Source organism: Taudactylus pleione, unplaced genomic scaffold (assembly GCF_031769625.1).
Source record: "Taudactylus pleione unplaced genomic scaffold, aTauple2 ptg000073l, whole genome shotgun sequence".
NCBI lineage: Eukaryota > Metazoa > Chordata > Amphibia > Anura > Myobatrachidae > Taudactylus > Taudactylus pleione.
The window spans coordinates 128,176-147,883 of record NW_028284475.1 but is presented as its reverse complement, the minus strand read 5'-3'; the positions used below and the strand labels follow the sequence as shown (position 1 = coordinate 147,883).

General features: G+C 46.3%; 1 protein-coding gene across 2 annotated transcripts in view; it reads right to left on the bottom strand.

Moving 5' to 3' along the window:
• Positions 1 to 19,708, bottom strand: part of LMNA (lamin A/C) — a 40,355-nt gene that overhangs the window by 8,477 nt on the left and 12,170 nt on the right. For both annotated transcript variants that reach the window (XM_088467525.1, XM_088467524.1), the window contains exons 2-7: positions 6,426 to 6,582; positions 1,374 to 1,499; positions 1,093 to 1,263; positions 857 to 982; positions 540 to 760; positions 161 to 377 (exon numbers count right to left, since the gene is read on the bottom strand). In XM_088467525.1, coding sequence (XP_088323651.1) covers positions 161 to 377; positions 540 to 760; positions 857 to 982; positions 1,093 to 1,263; positions 1,374 to 1,499; positions 6,426 to 6,582 — 1,018 coding nt within the window. The remainder of the gene's footprint in view (positions 1 to 160; positions 378 to 539; positions 761 to 856; positions 983 to 1,092; positions 1,264 to 1,373; positions 1,500 to 6,425; positions 6,583 to 19,708) is intronic.

Genomic DNA, 19,708 nt, shown 5'->3' with positions numbered 1-19,708 from the left:
ATATATTAGCAGCGTGATCAGTCAGGATTTGCAGATGCGATTGCGATCAAAGTCACCGAAGTCTCTACTTAGCGCACAATAATAACTATACCCCTTACTGCCACTTACGCCTGACTCCAAGAACCCACTGAGCTAGTTCTGTAGATATCTCTGCACTCACCTCACTTGATTTGTTCTTCAGACGGACGAACTTCCCATCTAAGTCCACCTCCTCCACGGCCACTTTCCCATTGGCCCTGGCATGCTGGGTGTAACTGGTGGTCCTACGCTCGCCTTCCTCCAGCTTCCTTTTCTTAGATGAAGAGGTAACGTTACTCCCAGAATGTGCTGTCCGCGAGGTCCTCTTCTGCCCGGTGGGGCTGGGCGAGAGACGGAGCCTACACAGAAGTAATGAAGACATTCACATCGCCCCTAATAAGGCCATTATAGTGTAACATCAGCTGCATTATAATCATTATAAGTTGTGTCTATAACGGCCTGTTAGACTAAAGCTACGGTCATGCTTGAGGGAGCACCTATTATGGAGCTCATGAACCCACCTCTCCTCCTCTCCCTCCAGTAGTTTGCGATATGCGTGGATCTCCATGTCCAAGGCCAACTTAATGTCCAACAGTTCCTGATATTCATCCAGCTGCTGTTGCATACGAGCCCTCATCTCCGCCATCTCCCGGTCCTTCTCCGCCAACGCCCGCCGGTTGGAGTCCCTCTCCCGGGTCATGGAATCCTCCAGGTCCCGTAACTTGGCTTCTTTAGCCGCCAGCTGGAAATCAAACCACAAGACGTGAGATTCTAGGTGTGACGGTTGGGCTGGCAGGAGCAACCTGACGCGTTTCTCCACAATGCCAATCTGCCTCACCTGTTTCTGCAGCTGACTGAGCTGCGCGCTCAGACTGTCTATGCGGATCCTGCTCTGCTGGATCTCGTCGTGGGCCTCGCCAACCATGGTGCTGTTACGCTCTGCGGACAGCTTGGCGTTCTCCAGCTGGATAGGGACACACAACTCGCTTAATTAGTAGTAGAACTTTGAATTATCAACTAAAATGCATCGAGTTACGGAATCTAGCACCTCCAAACGAGACGCCACAGTCATACCTTAGCATTGTAGGTCTTCTCAAGCTCCTCTTTATACAGGGAGATCTGCCCCTCGTGTTGAGCACGTAGACTATGTAGAGCATCGGCCAATTTGCTTTCGAACTCCTGCTGCCTCCCACTGTCAATCTCCACCAGACGCGTATCGTGACGCCGCTTGGTCTCTCGCAGTTCCTGCAGGAACAGAAGACAATTTGAGCAACGATGGCAGAATGGCTGTATTTCTTACAGTGGGCGGTGAAGCTGGGCGGGATTCGGCCGCCCGTAGCGAAGCGCACACTCACCTCACTGTAGATGTTCTTCTGGAACTCCAGCTCTTCTCGCAAAGTCTGATTGCGGTTTTCGGCATCCACGCGGCGAAGCATCTCATCTTGAAGTTGCTTCTTGGTGTCAGCCAGACTTCCTTCCAGCTACAGAGAGGGGAGAGAAGAGCTTACCGAGATAGCAGAGGCCGACGGGATGTACAGTACATAAATACCAACAGCAAGTACACTACAACCGCGTCATTCCAATAGCTTTGCTGCAGTATAAAGAAGCAGTAATAACGATTAAATGGGACAACCAGACTAACGTGTAAAGCCGGAGACTAATGTTTTATCATGAGACATGTAGATGATCCTGCACATTTATCTTATTCCTGTAATATCACTAGAAATGTAAGACCGTCTCGTTTCCCAAAATCCAATACAGTATGTCAGCTTTCACGGACAGGGTGTCGTGCCCGTCCTGGTCTGTCCCCGTCATGGCTTATTATATCTGTATGTTATGGGATTTGTTCTGTTAATTGCACTCATAATTATTATTCTGTACTCAAGTTCCATTATGTATACTATTGGCGTCTTTGCCGATTCTGAATGATCATGGCAGGTGATGATGAGTTTGTGGCGCCATAAAAACGATGTTTTGTCCCCCAAGTCTGCGGTGTTATAGTAACGTTCTGTACTGTGCTATGTACTTACACTAGGGTTATCTGATGTATACTGTACTCATTGCTGTTATAGTAATGTTCTGTACTGTGCTATGTACTTACACTAGGGTTATCTGATGTATACTGTACTCATTGCTCTGTTATAGTAATGTTCTGTACTGTGCTATGTACTTACACTAGGGTTATCTGATGTATACTGTACTCATTGCTCTGTTATAGTAATGTTCTGTACTGTGCTATGTACTTACACTAGGGTTAGCCGATGTATACTGTACTCACTGCTCTGTTATAGTAATGTTCTGTACTGTGCTATGTACTTACACTAGGGTTATCTGATGTATACTGTACTCACTGCTGTTATAGTAATGTTCTGTACTGTGCTATGTACTTACACTAGGGTTTTCTGATGTATACTGTACACTCATTGCTCTGTTATAGTAATGTTCTGTACTGTGCTATGTACTTACACTAGGGTTATCTGATGTATACTGTACTCATTGCTTTGTTATAGTAATGTACTGTGCTATGTACTTACACTAGGGTTATCTGATGTATACTGTACTCATTGCTCTGTTATAGTAATGTTCTGTACTATGTACTTACACTAGGGTTATCTGATGTATACTGTACTCATTGCTCTGTTATAGTAATGTACTGTGCTATGTACTTACACTAGGGTTATCTGATGTATACTGTACTCATTGCTCTGTTATAGTAATGTACTGTACTGTGCTATGTACTTACACTAGGGTTATCTGATGTATACTGTACTCATTGCTCTGTTATAGTAATGTTCTGTACTGTGCTATGTACTTACACTAGGGTTATCTGATGTATACTGTACTCATTGCTCTGTTATAGTAATATTCTGTACTGTGCTATGTACTTACACTAGGGTTATCTGATGTATACTGTACTCATTGCTCTGTTATACTAATGTTCTGTACTGTGCTATGTACTTACACTAGGGTTATCTGATGTATACTGTACTCATTGCTCTGTTATAGTAATGTTCTGTACTATGTACTTACACTAGGGTTATCTGATGTATACTGTACTCATTGCTGTTATAGTAATGTTCTGTACTGTGCTATGTACTTACACTAGGGTTATCTGATGTATACTGTACTCATTGCTCTGTTATAGTAATGTTCTGTACTGTGCTATGTACTTACACTAGGGTTATCTGATGTATACTGTACTCATTGCTCTGTTATAGTAATGTTCTGTACTATGTACTTACACTAGGGTTATCTGATGTATACTGTACTCATTGCTGTTATAGTAATGTTCTGTACTGTGCTATGTACTTACACTAGGGTTATCTGATGTATACTGTACTCATTGCTGTTATAGTAATGTTCTGTACTGTGCTATGTACTTACACTAGGGTTATCTGATGTATACTGTACTCATTGCTCTGTTATAGTAATGTACTGTGCTACGTACTTACACTAGGGTTATCTGATGTATACTGTACTCATTGCTGTTATAGTAATGTTCTGTACTGTACTATGTACTTACACTAGGGTTATCTGATGTATACTGTACTCATTGCTCTGTTATAGTAATGTACTGTACTGTGCTATGTACTTACACTAGGGTTATCTGATGTATACTGTACTCATTGCTCTGTTATAGTAATGTTCTGTACTGTGCTATGTACTTACACTAGGGTTATCTGATGTATACTGTACTCATTGCTCTGTTATAGTAATATTCTGTACTGTGCTATGTACTTACACTAGGGTTATCTGATGTATACTGTACTCATTGCTCTGTTATACTAATGTTCTGTACTGTGCTATGTACTTACACTAGGGTTATCTGATGTATACTGTACTCATTGCTCTGTTATAGTAATGTTCTGTACTATGTACTTACACTAGGGTTATCTGATGTATACTGTACTCATTGCTGTTATAGTAATGTTCTGTACTGTGCTATGTACTTACACTAGGGTTATCTGATGTATACTGTACTCATTGCTGTTATAGTAATGTTCTGTACTGTGCTATGTACTTACACTAGGGTTATCTGATGTATACTGTACTCATTGCTCTGTTATAGTAATGTACTGTGCTACGTACTTACACTAGGGTTATCTGATGTATACTGTACTCATTGCTGTTATAGTAATGTTCTGTACTGTACTATGTACTTACACTAGGGTTATCTGATGTATACTGTACTCATTGCTCTGTTATAGTAATGTACTGTACTGTGCTATGTACTTACACTAGGGTTATCTGATGTATACTGTACTCATTGCTCTGTTATAGTAATGTTCTGTACTGTGCTATGTACTTACACTAGGGTTATCTGATGTATACTGTACTCATTGCTCTGTTATAGTAATATTCTGTACTGTGCTATGTACTTACACTAGGGTTATCTGATGTATACTGTACTCATTGCTCTGTTATACTAATGTTCTGTACTGTGCTATGTACTTACACTAGGGTTATCTGATGTATACTGTACTCATTGCTCTGTTATAGTAATGTTCTGTACTATGTACTTACACTAGGGTTATCTGATGTATACTGTACTCATTGCTGTTATAGTAATGTTCTGTACTGTGCTATGTACTTACACTAGGGTTATCTGATGTATACTGTACTCATTGCTCTGTTATAGTAATGTTCTGTACTGTGCTATGTACTTACACTAGGGTTATCTGATGTATACTGTACTCATTGCTCTGTTATAGTAATGTTCTGTACTATGTACTTACACTAGGGTTATCTGATGTATACTGTACTCATTGCTGTTATAGTAATGTTCTGTACTGTGCTATGTACTTACACTAGGGTTATCTGATGTATACTGTACTCATTGCTGTTATAGTAATGTTCTGTACTGTGCTATGTACTTACACTAGGGTTATCTGATGTATACTGTACTCATTGCTCTGTTATAGTAATGTACTGTGCTACGTACTTACACTAGGGTTATCTGATGTATACTGTACTCATTGCTGTTATAGTAATGTTCTGTACTGTACTATGTACTTACACTAGGGTTATCTGATGTATACTGTACTCATTGCTCTGTTATAGTAATGTTCTGTACTGTGCTATGTACTTACACTAGGGTTATCTGATGTATACTGTACTCATTGCTCTGTTATAGTAATGTACTGTGCTATGTACTTACACTAGGGTTATCTGATGTATACTGTACTGACTTACAGGAGGACAGAACCCTGCGTTTACAATCTATGTGGTCTATGTAGTGCACCCCAGGATTATTCCCCTTTTGCAGCGGCTGCCTGGCACTGAGCTCAGCTCCCTGACATCTAGTCCTCCCAGGTTTCCCCGATCGGATTCCATTTATTGTTTATGCAGCTAAATTATTACCGCGGCCTAAGTGCATAAATCTACATTTATCTACCATACAATGCAGACAGACAGCTAACATACCATGTAGGTACATAGAGATCCAGCTCTCCAATGTCCCCGCCCCTTCTACTTTGTCCCCGCCCCCTTCTGCGCCAGTCCCAGACGTTATATGCTATAGCGCCCCCTGCCCAGCCCGTCATAGACTAATTCTGGCAGCAGCTGCCTTGTTCTCCTATTGTACCGCTAACGCTGGTCACACTCTGAGCGAGGGATTACGCCGGTCTGAATCCGACGCATTTACGTATATACGCCCTCACTGTATGCTGCCTACACCAGGACACGGGCACAGCGCTGGGTGGGTGGGCTTCTTTATGTAAAAATATAGTTTTACAATTTCTTAAACATAACCACATACATAAAAAGATTTATTATATTTTGTATATGGCTGGGTGTAATACATGGGAACACTAAGTCAGCGCTCGGCTTTCTTTTATGGGAAGAGCAGAATATATTACATTTATACATAAGGAACCCGTAACCAGCGCTGCACCCGACCCTCCCCCTCCTGTAATATCTGAGATGATGCAGTCACCAGTCCCGAGCGAGGGTCTATTAGTCTATATGGTGCCAGGTTATGTAATCACAGGCTTATTACTATACTTAGTGCTGGGCAGTGTTGCCACAGACATTTGTGTTCTAGCTACAAGAAAGTGCCCCCCTTTTCCTGCGCCTGCGGTATGTGCAGGTACAATAGTGATGCACCTCCCCCTGCGTTCCTGCGTCTGTGTGCGCTATTTGCTGAACATGCCAGTGTGAGAACACGCCAAATACGTTGTGCAACTCCACGTTACCCCATACTCTAAGTCAGTGTCTCCTCTGATGGGAACAGCAATCTACCTGTGGTTATTAGTATTGCATCTGGCTGTAATGACAGGTTCCTATAGTTATACAGATCTAAGGTCAGGAGAGAGGAGGCAGATCCAGCATTCATTCTAGTAGTGTAAAAAGGACACCAGTCTGGGAGAGCAGAGATCACACAGTCACACTGGGCGCACACGCCTGACCTTGGCGATCTGGGCTTTCAGCTCGCGCAGTTCAGTCTCAATGTTCCTCTTCTCCCCGAGGGCGGTGGACAGCGCTGCGTCCTTTGAGTTCAGAAGGGCCTCCAAATCCTTCAGGCGGGCCTGAGCGGCCAGCAGGTCGGCCTCCTTCTTCTTGTTCCTGGGAAACAGAGAGAGGGATCCGGGTGAGGAGAGGCCACTAGGTGCCCAGCGAGGGCTATGCCATGCACAGAATGATATGCAGTTGCATACGGCTTATACTGTATATATCTCCTATACACTGCTGCACTGATGTATAACCCGTCCCTGCAGACTTCTCATTATACACACAGGGGCTGATGCAGAGATCGGAGCAATGCAAACTAACACGGAGCCAACGCTGCACCTCAACACGCCATGCGGCAATGCAAGGGTGCAAATACATTTATTGCATGTGGGTTATAGAATGGCTGCTTTTTGTTTTTTTACACTGCCATTTAGAGTGACATCACAGAGAGTGCAGCTTATCCAGTCACTAGGAACCAGTGACATCACTGATAATGCATCCTATCCATTCACTCGGAGCCAGTGACATCCCTGATAATGCAGCCTATCCATTCACTCAGAGCTAGTGACATCACTGATAATGCAGCCTATCCAGTCACTAGGAGCCAGTGACATCACTGATAATGCAGCCTATCCATTCACTCAGAGCTAGTGACATCACTGATAATGCAGCCTATCCAGTCACTAGGAGCCAGTGACATCACTGATAATGCAGCCTATCCAGTCAGTAGGAACCAGTGACATCACTGATAATGCATCCGATCCATTCACTCGGAGCCAGTGACATCACTGATAATGCATCCTATCCATTCACTCGGAGCCAGTGACATCACTGATAATGCAGCCTATCCAGTCACTAGGAACCAGTGATATCACTGATAATGCAGTCTATCCAGTCACACGGAACCAGTGACATCACTGAGAGTGCAGTCTATCCAGTCACTCGGAGCCAGTGACATCACTGATAATGCAGCCTATCCAGTCACTAGGAGCCAGTGACATCACTGAGAGTGCAGCTTATCCAGTCACTAGGAGCCAGACCTTTACTGACCAGAGTATGAAGCCACCATAGTTATGTGTACAGTAAATGACCATTATCAGCTGCGCACACACCATATATTAGCTCCCAATCGTACAGTCAGTGCTGCGGGACTGTAGCTGTAACTATATCAGACAGGTGGAGGACACTGTATAAAAGTGGTGCAAACATGAGGGTTGCCCCTAAAACGCAGCGATTGGACCAAACCTCAGAGCCATGATAGTGGTAGAATGTGCGGCTGCTCCAACGCTGGTAAATTAAGTAAAATACACCAAGCATCCGGCGCACACTTACACTTAGCGGTGCGGGGGAGAGGAAACAGAAGCCGGTGGTAATTGGTGCTGTGCGGAACAGCAGTTACAGAATAACTAACCGGACTAAGGCCCCATTTATTAATGATGTATAACCCCTAGCTTCCACTAAGGGTTATGTCATCTATCAGTGGTAATCTAAGATTACCGCCATCACGGCAATGGGGACCCAGCGCTGCCTTTACGGCTTTAGCGAAGCTTTCCAGTCCCCGCCGGGTTAAAGCGCCATGTACATTCGCAGACAGACCGTCCCGTATGCGCATTACACAGAAGCCCGTCGCTGGCAGTGTAGCGGAGGACATGGCTGGACCTCACCAGGGGGTAAGTAATGATTAATACCAGCGCCATTTTCATTTGTACCTCTGCCATACTAAACGAAACATGCCGCTGGTAATAAAGCGTTGCTAATAAATGGGTCCCTATGTGCCGCTTCCCAGAAGGACCTTTCATGTCGGTCTCACACCAGGAGAGACGCGGATAACATTACACCGAGCCGCGGAGGAGACCGTCACGTGCTGCATACCTCATACCTGGGCAAGACCCCTCATCTCCCAATCTGCAGATGGGCCCGGGGGCTTCCGCACCGTCGCAGGGTCAGGAGATGGTCACACAATCTTACACAGGTCACAACCACACGGAGGACACTCAGCAATCATTGGGGCAGATGTATGAAGCTCTGGGAAGTGATAAACCATCCAATCAGCTCACAACTCTCATTTTTCAAACACTGCCTGTAAGCTGACAGTTGGGAGCTGATTGGCTGGTGGTTTATCACTCTGCACTTTATCACTTTCCCTGCCCCATTGTTACCACTGGTTACACTGACAAATACAGATGGAGCAGCTTTACTGCAACAAAAAGCTCAACACTGCACACCTATGGCATTGTGTCAGCATGGTGCTCTCTCCTGCAATTAATCTCACTCCATCTGCATACAGCGTCGCTCTCCAACATGAGCCGGACTGAGAACGTTTTGATGCCGAGAGTTTCATCCTGAGGGGAAGACATTCTGCCTTTGACAATAGAGTGAGACTCACACACAACAAAGTCCCCCATGTACATCCATCTCTATGACGATTGTCCACCAGGGGGAGCTGTTCCAAGGGAAGTGACCCCACAATTCATTCATTAAGGAGAGTTGGAATCTGCATAGGCCGCTGTATTAGGTGTAATAATGGCATATGGTTATTACTATTGTCACTATTATTAATGTATCACAGCTACGTCCTCCGGGGAACGAGAGCAGAGTTATGTTTTGGCGAGGTCCTGTATATGACAGAGGTTTGTATGTACAGCCAGGCACAGGGGCTCTGCAGAGCTCATTCCTGGTATGTTTAGTACAAATACTGGGAGAGAAGCGGATTCCGGTAATGTGTTCTGTGGCCCAGCTCCAATACACACAGCCAGCTCCATGATGGCTCACTCCAGCTTTCCAGCTTCTTACTGGGAGCCCAGCACAGTGTTTATAGATACCAGAGACATCGGGACGCACAAAATACAATTACTGGCTGACAGCGGTCACTAAATGTTACCGACCAAGCTGGAGAAGACGTCTAGTGTTTACTACACAATATTCACAGCAGCAACGATAGGGGGCTCTACAGCAACCGTCCTGTCCTGCTAATGAGAGGGAAGCCACAGCCTGAGAGCTATATAGTGGGAGGAGCAGGGTCCCCAGCAGCACAGAGTATATCAGGAGATGAGTGATGTGTCAGTGAGGACAGGGCTGCATGTGACAGGGGCAGTGACATGATGTGAGGAGGGGAATGGAGGCTGCAGGAAGTCACAGACTGAGAGTTATATAGTTGGAGGAGCAGGGCCCCCAGCAGCACAGAGTATATCAGGAGACGAGGGATATGTTAGTGAGGACAGGGCTGCATGTGACAGGGGCAGTGACATGATGTGATGAGGGGAATGGAGGCAGCAGGAAGGCACAGACTGAGAGTTATATAGTGGGAGGAGCAGGGCCCCCAGCAGCACAGAGTATATCAGGAGATGAGGGATATGTCAGTAAGGACAGGGCTGCATGTGACATGATGTGAGGAGGAAAATTCTTGAGATCAACTTTTAGGATTGCAACCAAACAAGCCACAGTGATGTGCTCACCAGTCTTTGTTTTACGAGAGAGACACGCCCAACTCTCAATGACAAATGTCCCCTGAGGCAACGGGAGGGATCTGGGAAGTAAGGTACCAGGCTGGGACTTGTTAAGCAGGAAAGGGGACAGGGCTGGGGGTTTTGGGGAACATAGTCTTCAAAACTCAAATGAATCACATCCTATAGGTATGAAATAACAGAGAAGTACTTGCAGTATGTCATATACTTACCTCTTGATTAGTACTATGAATGAAAAGGGGGGGGGGGGTAATGCAAGCAATCTAGTAGTATTATAAAGACCTCTCTCCCATTTTTGGTTTAGCAATATTTTTGGGACTTTGGCACCTGGCAGATCATCCGGATCTCTTAACAATCTAGTAGATCTGGGTGTCCGTGATCTTTGGGCGTCTGTGTTAAATCCAAAGATGTCTAAACACTGTAGTGGCGGCCATTTTGTGTGCTGAACCAATTTCCAACAGAATGCAGTTCCCAGGGAACTACAGACATTTCTGAGGTAGGAGGCACTCTGCGTCTCATGCCTCAGTTATGCCACCGACTCCTAGTGCACAGATGGGCATGAAATTTTCCCATGAAGTTAAAGACTTCACTATGTTTCAGTCACCGCATATTCAAAAGTTCTCTATTTACCCGAAAAGTTATGAACCCCTCACCTCAGTAAACTTAAGGCTATCCCCACCTGGATCCGCTCTGATACTCCGCGCGTGAAACGGTTTTATTATTTGTCTGAAGTGGTTCAATGATTTTACATGAAGCATCTGTTGCGCTCTAACCTCATCTCACCACCGGGGGGCAGCTTTCCATTGCAGTCTATGGGCCATATTCAATTAGCCGCGAAAAGTGCCGTTTGGAGAAAAGTTTTCGCCGATTTGGACTTTTCGCCTGTTTTCAACTGATCTCCATATTCCATTGTAGGAGTTTTCGCCTAAGCGGAAAAAAACAGGAGAAAAGTTCTCTCTATGTATAGGCAGGCGAATTGGAAGTGCAAAATCACTATTTTGGGGTGGAAATGTGGGAATTTGGTCCAGAACCCTTTGGACACCCCCCTAATGGCTAATCTGTAAAAAAAAAAATATATATATATATATATCTATATATGTATATATATATATATATATATATATATATATATAGATATATATATATCTATATATATATATTTTTTTTTTTTGAGAAGACCCCAAGAATGTCATTTCTGGGGCCAAAATTAAAAAAAGTGTTGGAAAATGGGTAAAAAAAGTGGGGGGCCTGGTACTTTGGGGGGCTATATGGATGGGCAGGTGCTTTGGGGATTGCACAAGGCTCCAGCCGATGTATTTATACGATTTTTTTAAATCTTCACTTTAGAGACACCAGAATGCGCCAGTGCCCGTTTTCATGTACCCCAAATGTAACCTCGGTACTTATTCTTATCATCTGCATATATCAGCCAATTCTGATACTTTAAGAACACAAAACACATTTATTAGGGCTATTAGGACACCTCTATGTTGGTTTATAATGTTAGTGCAGCTTTTCTGGGGTACAGACGGATTGCCCCAAAATCTTAGGGACTTTTCGCCAGTTTCGCTATTCTCTGATTTTGCCTTCTGGCAAATTCTTCTGGAATTGAGGGCCTGATTCAGACGCGCTGGCAAGTGGGTCGATGGCCGGGCAGTGCGCACGCGCGAGCCCCGGAGCGAGTGAGAAGTTCACTTGTTCCCGGGCTCGCTACAAACGGGGCGGCTGTCGATGTTGTTCGACAGCTCGCCCCGTTTTGTAGGCTGGTTGGGGGGGGGGGGGTGGCTTGGCAAACGGAAGCGTTCCTGAAGGAACGCCTGCCGTTTGGGGGCGGCACTACTGACATCACGTCAGTAGTGAGCTTCCGGCTCTATTAGAGCCAGAAGCTCACTGGGGCTTGCGGCAGACGAGACCCTACCACAAGGGTCCTGTCACAAGCCTGATGGTTGCAACCATCACCTAGCCGCTCGCAAAAGCAGTGGGTGGTCACCCACAGCTTAGCGAGCGGCCAGAAGGTCGGACAAAAAAACTAAAAGAAAAAAACGCCCTTCAGACCAGCAAGCGGGTCTGAATCAGGGCCTGAGTACGCAGATAAGCGGGAGCACGCACGGACAAAGTATCGCCGAAGGCGGCGAAAACATTGCGGCTCGGCCTCTTCGCAGCTAATTGAATTCTATGGCTGATATTACATTATCTCTAGACTAGTGTAAATAATTGTAGATATAATGAACAAGGTGCGGTCTGTGGACATATAAAGCCAGGCTACGTGAGAATAATCTGGCTGCTGAATAGGCTTCATGACTGCGGCAGACCATGCACAGACACCAGACGTATCCCCGCTGGCACGGTACAAGGATGGCTACGGGCCGGATGGGCCTGGACGTGTAATCTTCCCTAGTGCCACGTCTGTATGTACAACGCCTGACTCATCCTATTCTTCCCAGATGAAGATTTGCCAGGTTTATTCTGCGTCTAAGCCAGATTTCCTCCCTCGCCGGCTCACGGGAACACTTACAATTGGGGGGGGGGGGCGGAAAATACTGTGCATAAATACAGTGTCAATGCCCAGCTCCAACTAAGTCATGCCCCCCAAAAACAAGGACCCTCCCAGCCCTGGAAGAGTTGCCCACAGTGGTGATAATCTCCGAAGCAGCGTCAGGATGACGGGTCACGTGCGCGGGACGTGTATGAAGTACACACAGATCAGATCTAATTATGGCTTGTACAATTATATTAGCCCCCTGCACCATCCATCAGGAAACCCTGTACTGCCTGCTGAACTGCTTGCAAAGGATTGAGGATCTTTGTAAATGCATCAAAATAAAAAAATTGAGATTACAAAGTCCCTTTCTTCATTTCTACTTTTCACCCCATAATATACCAGCTGCGATATAAAGATGGGGAGTAAGTGATGTCACCGCACTGATATAACCGGTGAGGACGTCTGCAGCCGCACAGCGCCCGGATCAGCGGCTCCTGAAAAAGCGCAGTGCCAAGAAATGTAGAAACCTGTGTGAGAATGTAATTACCGTCACCCCTGTATCAGCCCCTACGTACAATGTGGGGGGGGGGGGGGGTTATATAAGATCGACAGTAAAAGGCCTTTATTTCTGTAACCCATCGGCCAGTATGGGCATCGGCATGCGTTCCTACTATTATTAGCATATATCTATATAGCGCCGGCATGCGTTCCTACTATTATTAGCATATATCTATATAGCGCCAGCATGCGTTCCTACTATTATTAGCATATATCTATATAGCGCCAGCATGCGTTCCTACTATTATTAGCATATATCTATATAGCGCCAGCATGCGTTCCTACTATTATTAGCATATATCTATATAGCGCCAGCATGCGTTCCTACTATTAGCATATATCTATATAGCGCCAGCATGCGTTCCTACTATTATTAGCATATATCTATATAGCGCCAGCATGCGTTACTACTATTATTAGCATATATCTATATAGCGCCAGCATGCGTTACTACTATTATTAGCATATATCTATATAGCGCCAGCATGCGTTCCTACTATTATTAGCATATATCTATATAGCGCCAGCATGCGTTCCTACTATTATTAGCATATATCTATATAGCGCCAGCATGCGTTCCTACTATTATGAGCATATATCTATATAGCGCCGGCATGCGTTACTACTATTATTAGCATATATCTATATAGCGCCGGCATGCGTTCCTACTATTATTAGCATATATCTATATAGCGCCAGCATGCGTTACTACTATTATTAGCATATATCTATATAGCGCCGGCATGCGTTCCTACTATTATTAGCATATATCTATATAGCGCCAGCATGCGTTCCTACTATTATTAGTATATATCTATATAGCGCCAGCATGCGTTCCTACTATTATTAGCATATATCTATATAGCGCCAGCATGCGTTCCTACTATTATTAGCATATATCTATATAGCGCCAGCATGCGTTCCTACTATTATTAGCATATATCTATATAGCGCCAGCGTACGCTCCGGTTCTCTGCAACTGGAACGTATACACGAGTGTCATTTCCGTGTCTTCCCACCAGCATGAGGTGACCCCCGCGCATACCACCTATGACGAATGAATACAGCAAATGGTATGGCAGAAAATATTCTGTATTTGGGGAGGGGGGAGGGTTATAAAAGGCGAGGGAGATTCCCAAAGATCGCCATGTGGTTATCGCATCAATCTTGGTAATACATAGGGAGGTAAATGACGCCGAGATAGACCCTTGTGTCTCCGTTGTGTGGGCACGCTGGCATGGCCCGGGCACAACGCTCACCCAGGGATTATTAATGCACAGCCGCCCCTGGAGGGCAGGATATTTTCTCGTCACGGCCAAGTGACAGATAGAAGAATCAATATTTTATTCAGCCAGGAATAGTATCTCACGTTCCTATAATGGCGGCTGAAATACTCCACCGCCATCGGAAAGGCCCACAGCAACAGCAGCTGTGCAACTACAAGTCCCAGGATACCGTGCCAGCTAAAGCACACACAGACTGCCTAACCTCTCGGCTTGCGGAGACAGCTCCCTAGATCTCTAGACACGCTGGTACTTCTAGTTCCACAGCAAAATGGATAAATGCTTAAACCTATATTACATTAGGACTTTTCTTTAGTTAATGTGTCTGGTTGCAAAATAAAAAATATAAAACAAGGGTAAGTTAAATTAAACATATAAAAAAGACTTGATGGACAGAAAGGCGGCTTACTCCCATCAGACACTAGTCATTCTGCACGGGGAAGTCATCCTAAGCCGTCAGAGGGATAATGGCGTCAGCCTTCCACATGGCATCTACACCCCATCCCTCTGCCCAATACGGAAAGACTGGAGAAGGAGGAGGGGGTGGGGGGTTAGTGGAAGGGATCTGAGCTGGTCCCAGGGTCTGGTATTTCCTTAGACAGAAATAAACACTCGGACCCTCAGACTGCAGCGCTAGGTTGTTAGGGATCTGCAGATGGTGTCAGCTGGTGAGAACGTTTATAAGTGACACCCAATGAATCAGAGGATGGTCATCTGCCCTGTGCTGCAGTTCAATCAGCTAGGACGTTGCTCGCTGCCCACTGCCATATTTCTGTGTAAGTCAGCCACACATCGCAGGCCGTGACTAGGATTCAGAAAGTGCTGCACCCAGACGGGCCGGGTCTTTCCTTACCGCTGCAATGCATGAACCCCACGGTGCAGAATACAACCCCCCACCCATGAAAACCAGTTTCATGTTTCACAGCAGAAGGAGCGTGTAAAGTCCCCGGACGTGTTGACACAACAGCAGTATCACGCCCTTTTCCCAATACCTCTTAGGTGCCTTTCTAATCCCTACTCAGCAAACAGACGTCTGGATTAATGTGGAATAAGAGAGGAACTAGCATCCCCGCTGCGAGAGCTGATCCCACTGCCCGACACGAGAACTGGGCGCAGTTTACCCGCTTCTGTCCCAGATGTCACCTTGTCTGCAAAATTACACATCAGCCATTCAGCGGCTCCACTAAGCAGCATAGCACTTCACTAAAAGCTGGTGAGAATCAACGAGGCACAAGTCACCTCACTTACAATGAACTGAGAGGCTGCGTACCTGGGAATATTGGTTAAGCCTAAAAACAAACAAACAGTGACCTGAAATATTAATGGCTATAAATAATGCCACCCACGTGTGAAAAACAGGACCTGCCAGACACAGCGGACCAATGGCAGCTACAGCTGAAAGCCCAGAATATAACTCCTATCCTTGGGGGTGGCCGGCCTTCCTAGGAAACCCTTCCCACTAAGCCTGCCACACCAGCTGCCCACACTGGCATGTGGCACAGCTGATAGGTACAGCCATCACGGGACGCTGAGGGAAAGACGCGGGGCCAAAGCCTACTCCAAACCAGAGAATAATGTCCCCTCACCCACCAAGCACAGGTACGGGTGATGGTACCAACGCTCTGTGTAATGCTGGGTACACAGACAATATACTGTCCGATATATCGCTTTAGCACGTATCGGAATAATATATTGGGCACATGGACTAATGTGTATCCGTGATTGCGTGCTCCCGCAGGTCATCAGCGATGTCGTCACATCGGCTGGCCTGCGCAGGAGATGGATGATCCGCCAGCCGACGCCATGCTCCTGGATGCAGCCACTGAACGCTATATAGCACGGTCGCACGCTATATCGTTCTGTGTTTACGGGTGACCAATTTATCCTTACATCGATCGTCCCATCGGCCAGGATTATCTCATATGTACCCAGCATAGTCTCCAGCTCCAGGATAAAGCTCATCCAGCTCTGCGCAGCTATACAGCGACACAATACGCTCATCCAGCTGTGCGCAGCTATACAGCGACACAATACGCTCATCCAGCTCTGCGCAGCTATACAGCGACACAATACACTCATCCAGCTCTGCGCAGCTATACAGCGACACAATACACTCATCCAGCTCTGCGCAGCTATACAGCGACACAATACGCTCATCCAGCTCTGCGCAGCTATACAGCGACACAATACACTCATCCAGCTCTGCGCAGCTATACAGCGACACAATACGCTCATCCAGCTCTGCGCAGCTATACAGCGACACAATACGCTCATCCAGCTCTGCGCAGCTATACAGCGACAATACGCTCATCCAGCTCTGCGCAGCCATACAGCGACACAATACACTCATCCAGCTCTGCGCAGCTATACAGCGACACAATACGCTCATCCAGCTCTGCGCAGCTATACAGCGACAATACGCTCCTCCAGCTCTGCGCAGTTATACAGCGACGCAATACACTCATCCAGCTCTGCGCAGTTATACAGCGACACAATACGCTCATTCAGCTCTGCGCAGCTATACAGCGACACAATACGCTCCTCCAGCTCTGCGCAGCTATACAGCGACACAATACACTCATCCAGCTCTGCGCAGCTATACAGCGACGCAATACACTCATCCAGCTCTGCGCAGTTATACAGCGACACAATACGCTCCTCCAGCTCTGCGCAGCTATACAGCGACGCAATACGCTCATCCAGCTCTGCGCAGCTATACAGCGACGCAATACGCTCATCCAGCTCTGCGCAGCTATACAGCGACACAATACACTCATCCAGCTCTGCGCAGCTATACAGCGACACAATACGCTCCTCCAGCTCTGCGCAGCTATACAGTGACGCAATACGCTCCTCCAGCTCTGCGCAGCTATACAGCGACGCAATACGCTCATCCAGCTCTGCGCAGCTACACAGCGACGCAATACGCTCATCCAGCACTGCGCAGCTACACAGCGACACAATACGCTCATCCAATCACCGGGGGCCACTGCTGCTCTGCCCTCGCGGTGATCTCAGAGCGCAGATCCGCCGGCTGCGGAGGGGACCCGTGAGCCACAGTCAGCTGACCGCCTCCCCCAGAGTCCTCCAAGTTCCTTCTGGCATTAACGTTATCCCAGTATGTGCAGCGACCGATATCACACGGTCATGTGGGATAAACGTTATCACCCCCTTCGCTTTGTGCTCCCGACTTCCTCATTCACAGACAGCGGCCACAGATCCCGTCTCCCTTTACTCCACGTTATTTCTAGGCAGCAGGAAGCAAATTGTCATTGTGTATACAGCGATCCTGGAGAACAGAGCAGGGATAAGCACAGCCATAGCTACAGGGGTTCCTGCTCAAAACCCAGTATCAGTAACCGCTCAGTACCACTTCCCTGATTGGGTACAGTATTTATATAACGTCGCTGTATATGTAGGTATACAGGAGGCATGAGGCACCTGCCGGCATTCAACTACAAGTCACAGGCTGGCAAGGCACGCTGAGACTTCTAGTTCCACAACAGCTGGATGGTCAGAGTTGCAGACATATGTTATAGGAGTTGGTCACAAATGATGTATGTGAATTGGCCAGCCAGGGGAGCACAGGGATCAGTATTGCTGCCTGGAATCACTGGGGCCATGGATGCAAATGTTATAAGAGATCTCTCTGTGTGGAGTTTGTATGTTCTTCTCTTGTTTCTGTGGGGTTCCTCTCTGAGCCCACAAACATACTGGAAGGTTAATAGGCTTCTATGCTGGCGTGTGCGTGTGTGTGTGTGTATTATAAGATTTAGTTATTATATATAAGGCAGCCTGCTCAGCGATGGACATCGGCCAGCTCTGTATTCAACAAGCGGTACGCGTGCTGCTGTGGAACTAAACATCCCAGCAGACCGCCCACACACACAGCCGTATGCACCAGTATATCCACAGATTTATCACCCCTGCTGCACAGCCAACGCGATATACATGTAACAATGCTATTCACAGACATATAGGGGTACACACCCGCGATAGATCGGCTGTTTCAAGTGGACTATGTCTCACACAAGAAGCTATTCACTGTCAGAAAACACTTATGTAGTTGTGCACGATGTGCTCTTCAGCCATGTATTTGTATCATCAGGCAGAGTTATTTAGGTGAATAATCCAAGGACACAATGCAGCTGCACGATGGATGCAACTAAGTGTAAAGTGCAGCTTTGTGACCTATCCCAGGGTAGAGCAAATCAATCCTCCCAGATGCTGTAACGACCCGGCTGAAGAGCACAGAGGCAAACTAGTATAGGGACTGTGAAAGTTGAAGGGGGCCATGTACAAACCAGTAAAGTCACCTGAACCTGGAAACACCCTTTACAGGAATGCGTTTCATTGTGTCACTACAGAAATGGGAACATGAAAGGGATTATATAACACTAGACTGTAAGCATGGAGTAACAGGACCCCCCAACAAAAACATCAGCTCACACTAACAGAAAGCCCCATACATTAAATTAGATTGTAAGCTCTGTGTCATAGGAATTCACTAGTATTGCGCTAGAATTTTAAACTCGGAGAAACAGGATCCCCCAAACATCACAATAGATTGTAAGCCCTTAGGAACAGGATCCTTCCAAGTATCACATTGCATTAAAAAAGGATTCCCCAACTATGGAACTAAAGTGTAAGCCCTTAGGAACCGGGATTCCCCAAGCACAGCCATAGATAGCAAACTTTCCGAGGAGCAGACCCCTCAATGTCACCAATACACTGAAGCAGGGGCCCCCATAGAGCTGATAGAGGCGGCGTCTTGCTCAGTGAGCCCCCTGGTCTGCGGTGTGCGGGCTCTGTGACTGTACATCACCTCTCCCATCCAGCTGCGCAGTATATAAGGGAGAGATAATAAAGATGGCGGTCTGGTGACTCAGCGTGCGGTCTGCGAGAGGAAGGAAGTCTGCTGTCAGCTGGGATCAGATCAGGATATAACACATCCTCCTGACACTACTAATTCCTTACATATTGTAATGTACAGCAGGGCTGCTCCCGGGAAGGGGGGATATAGTACAAACAGAGACCCCGGAACGTGCCGGCCTCCTGGGGAACCCCCGAGAGATTTACAATCATTTCAATTCAATGGATAATGAAGTAACAATGAATTAAATGTCTAATTGTCAGCGGGTTAAATGTAGCAGTTCTGAGTGTAGCCGGGACAGAAGCAGCGGTCCGAGCCTGCGCATACAGCCGTCTACATACGCACCAGTCACTGCCTATTGTAACGGGAACAATCGCTACTCACTGATTAATAAGATCATAACACTAGGCTACCTAACTGACGTAATGCTGCACTAATATATATATTATACTATACATAGGGACGCAAAATGTGAGGCTACATTAGAGAGCTAAGTGTCACTATCTTAAGGAAAGAGAGCCTGGGTGACAGACTTGCAGTCTCCCGGGTAACAGGACAGGTCTTTATATTTTCAATAGCG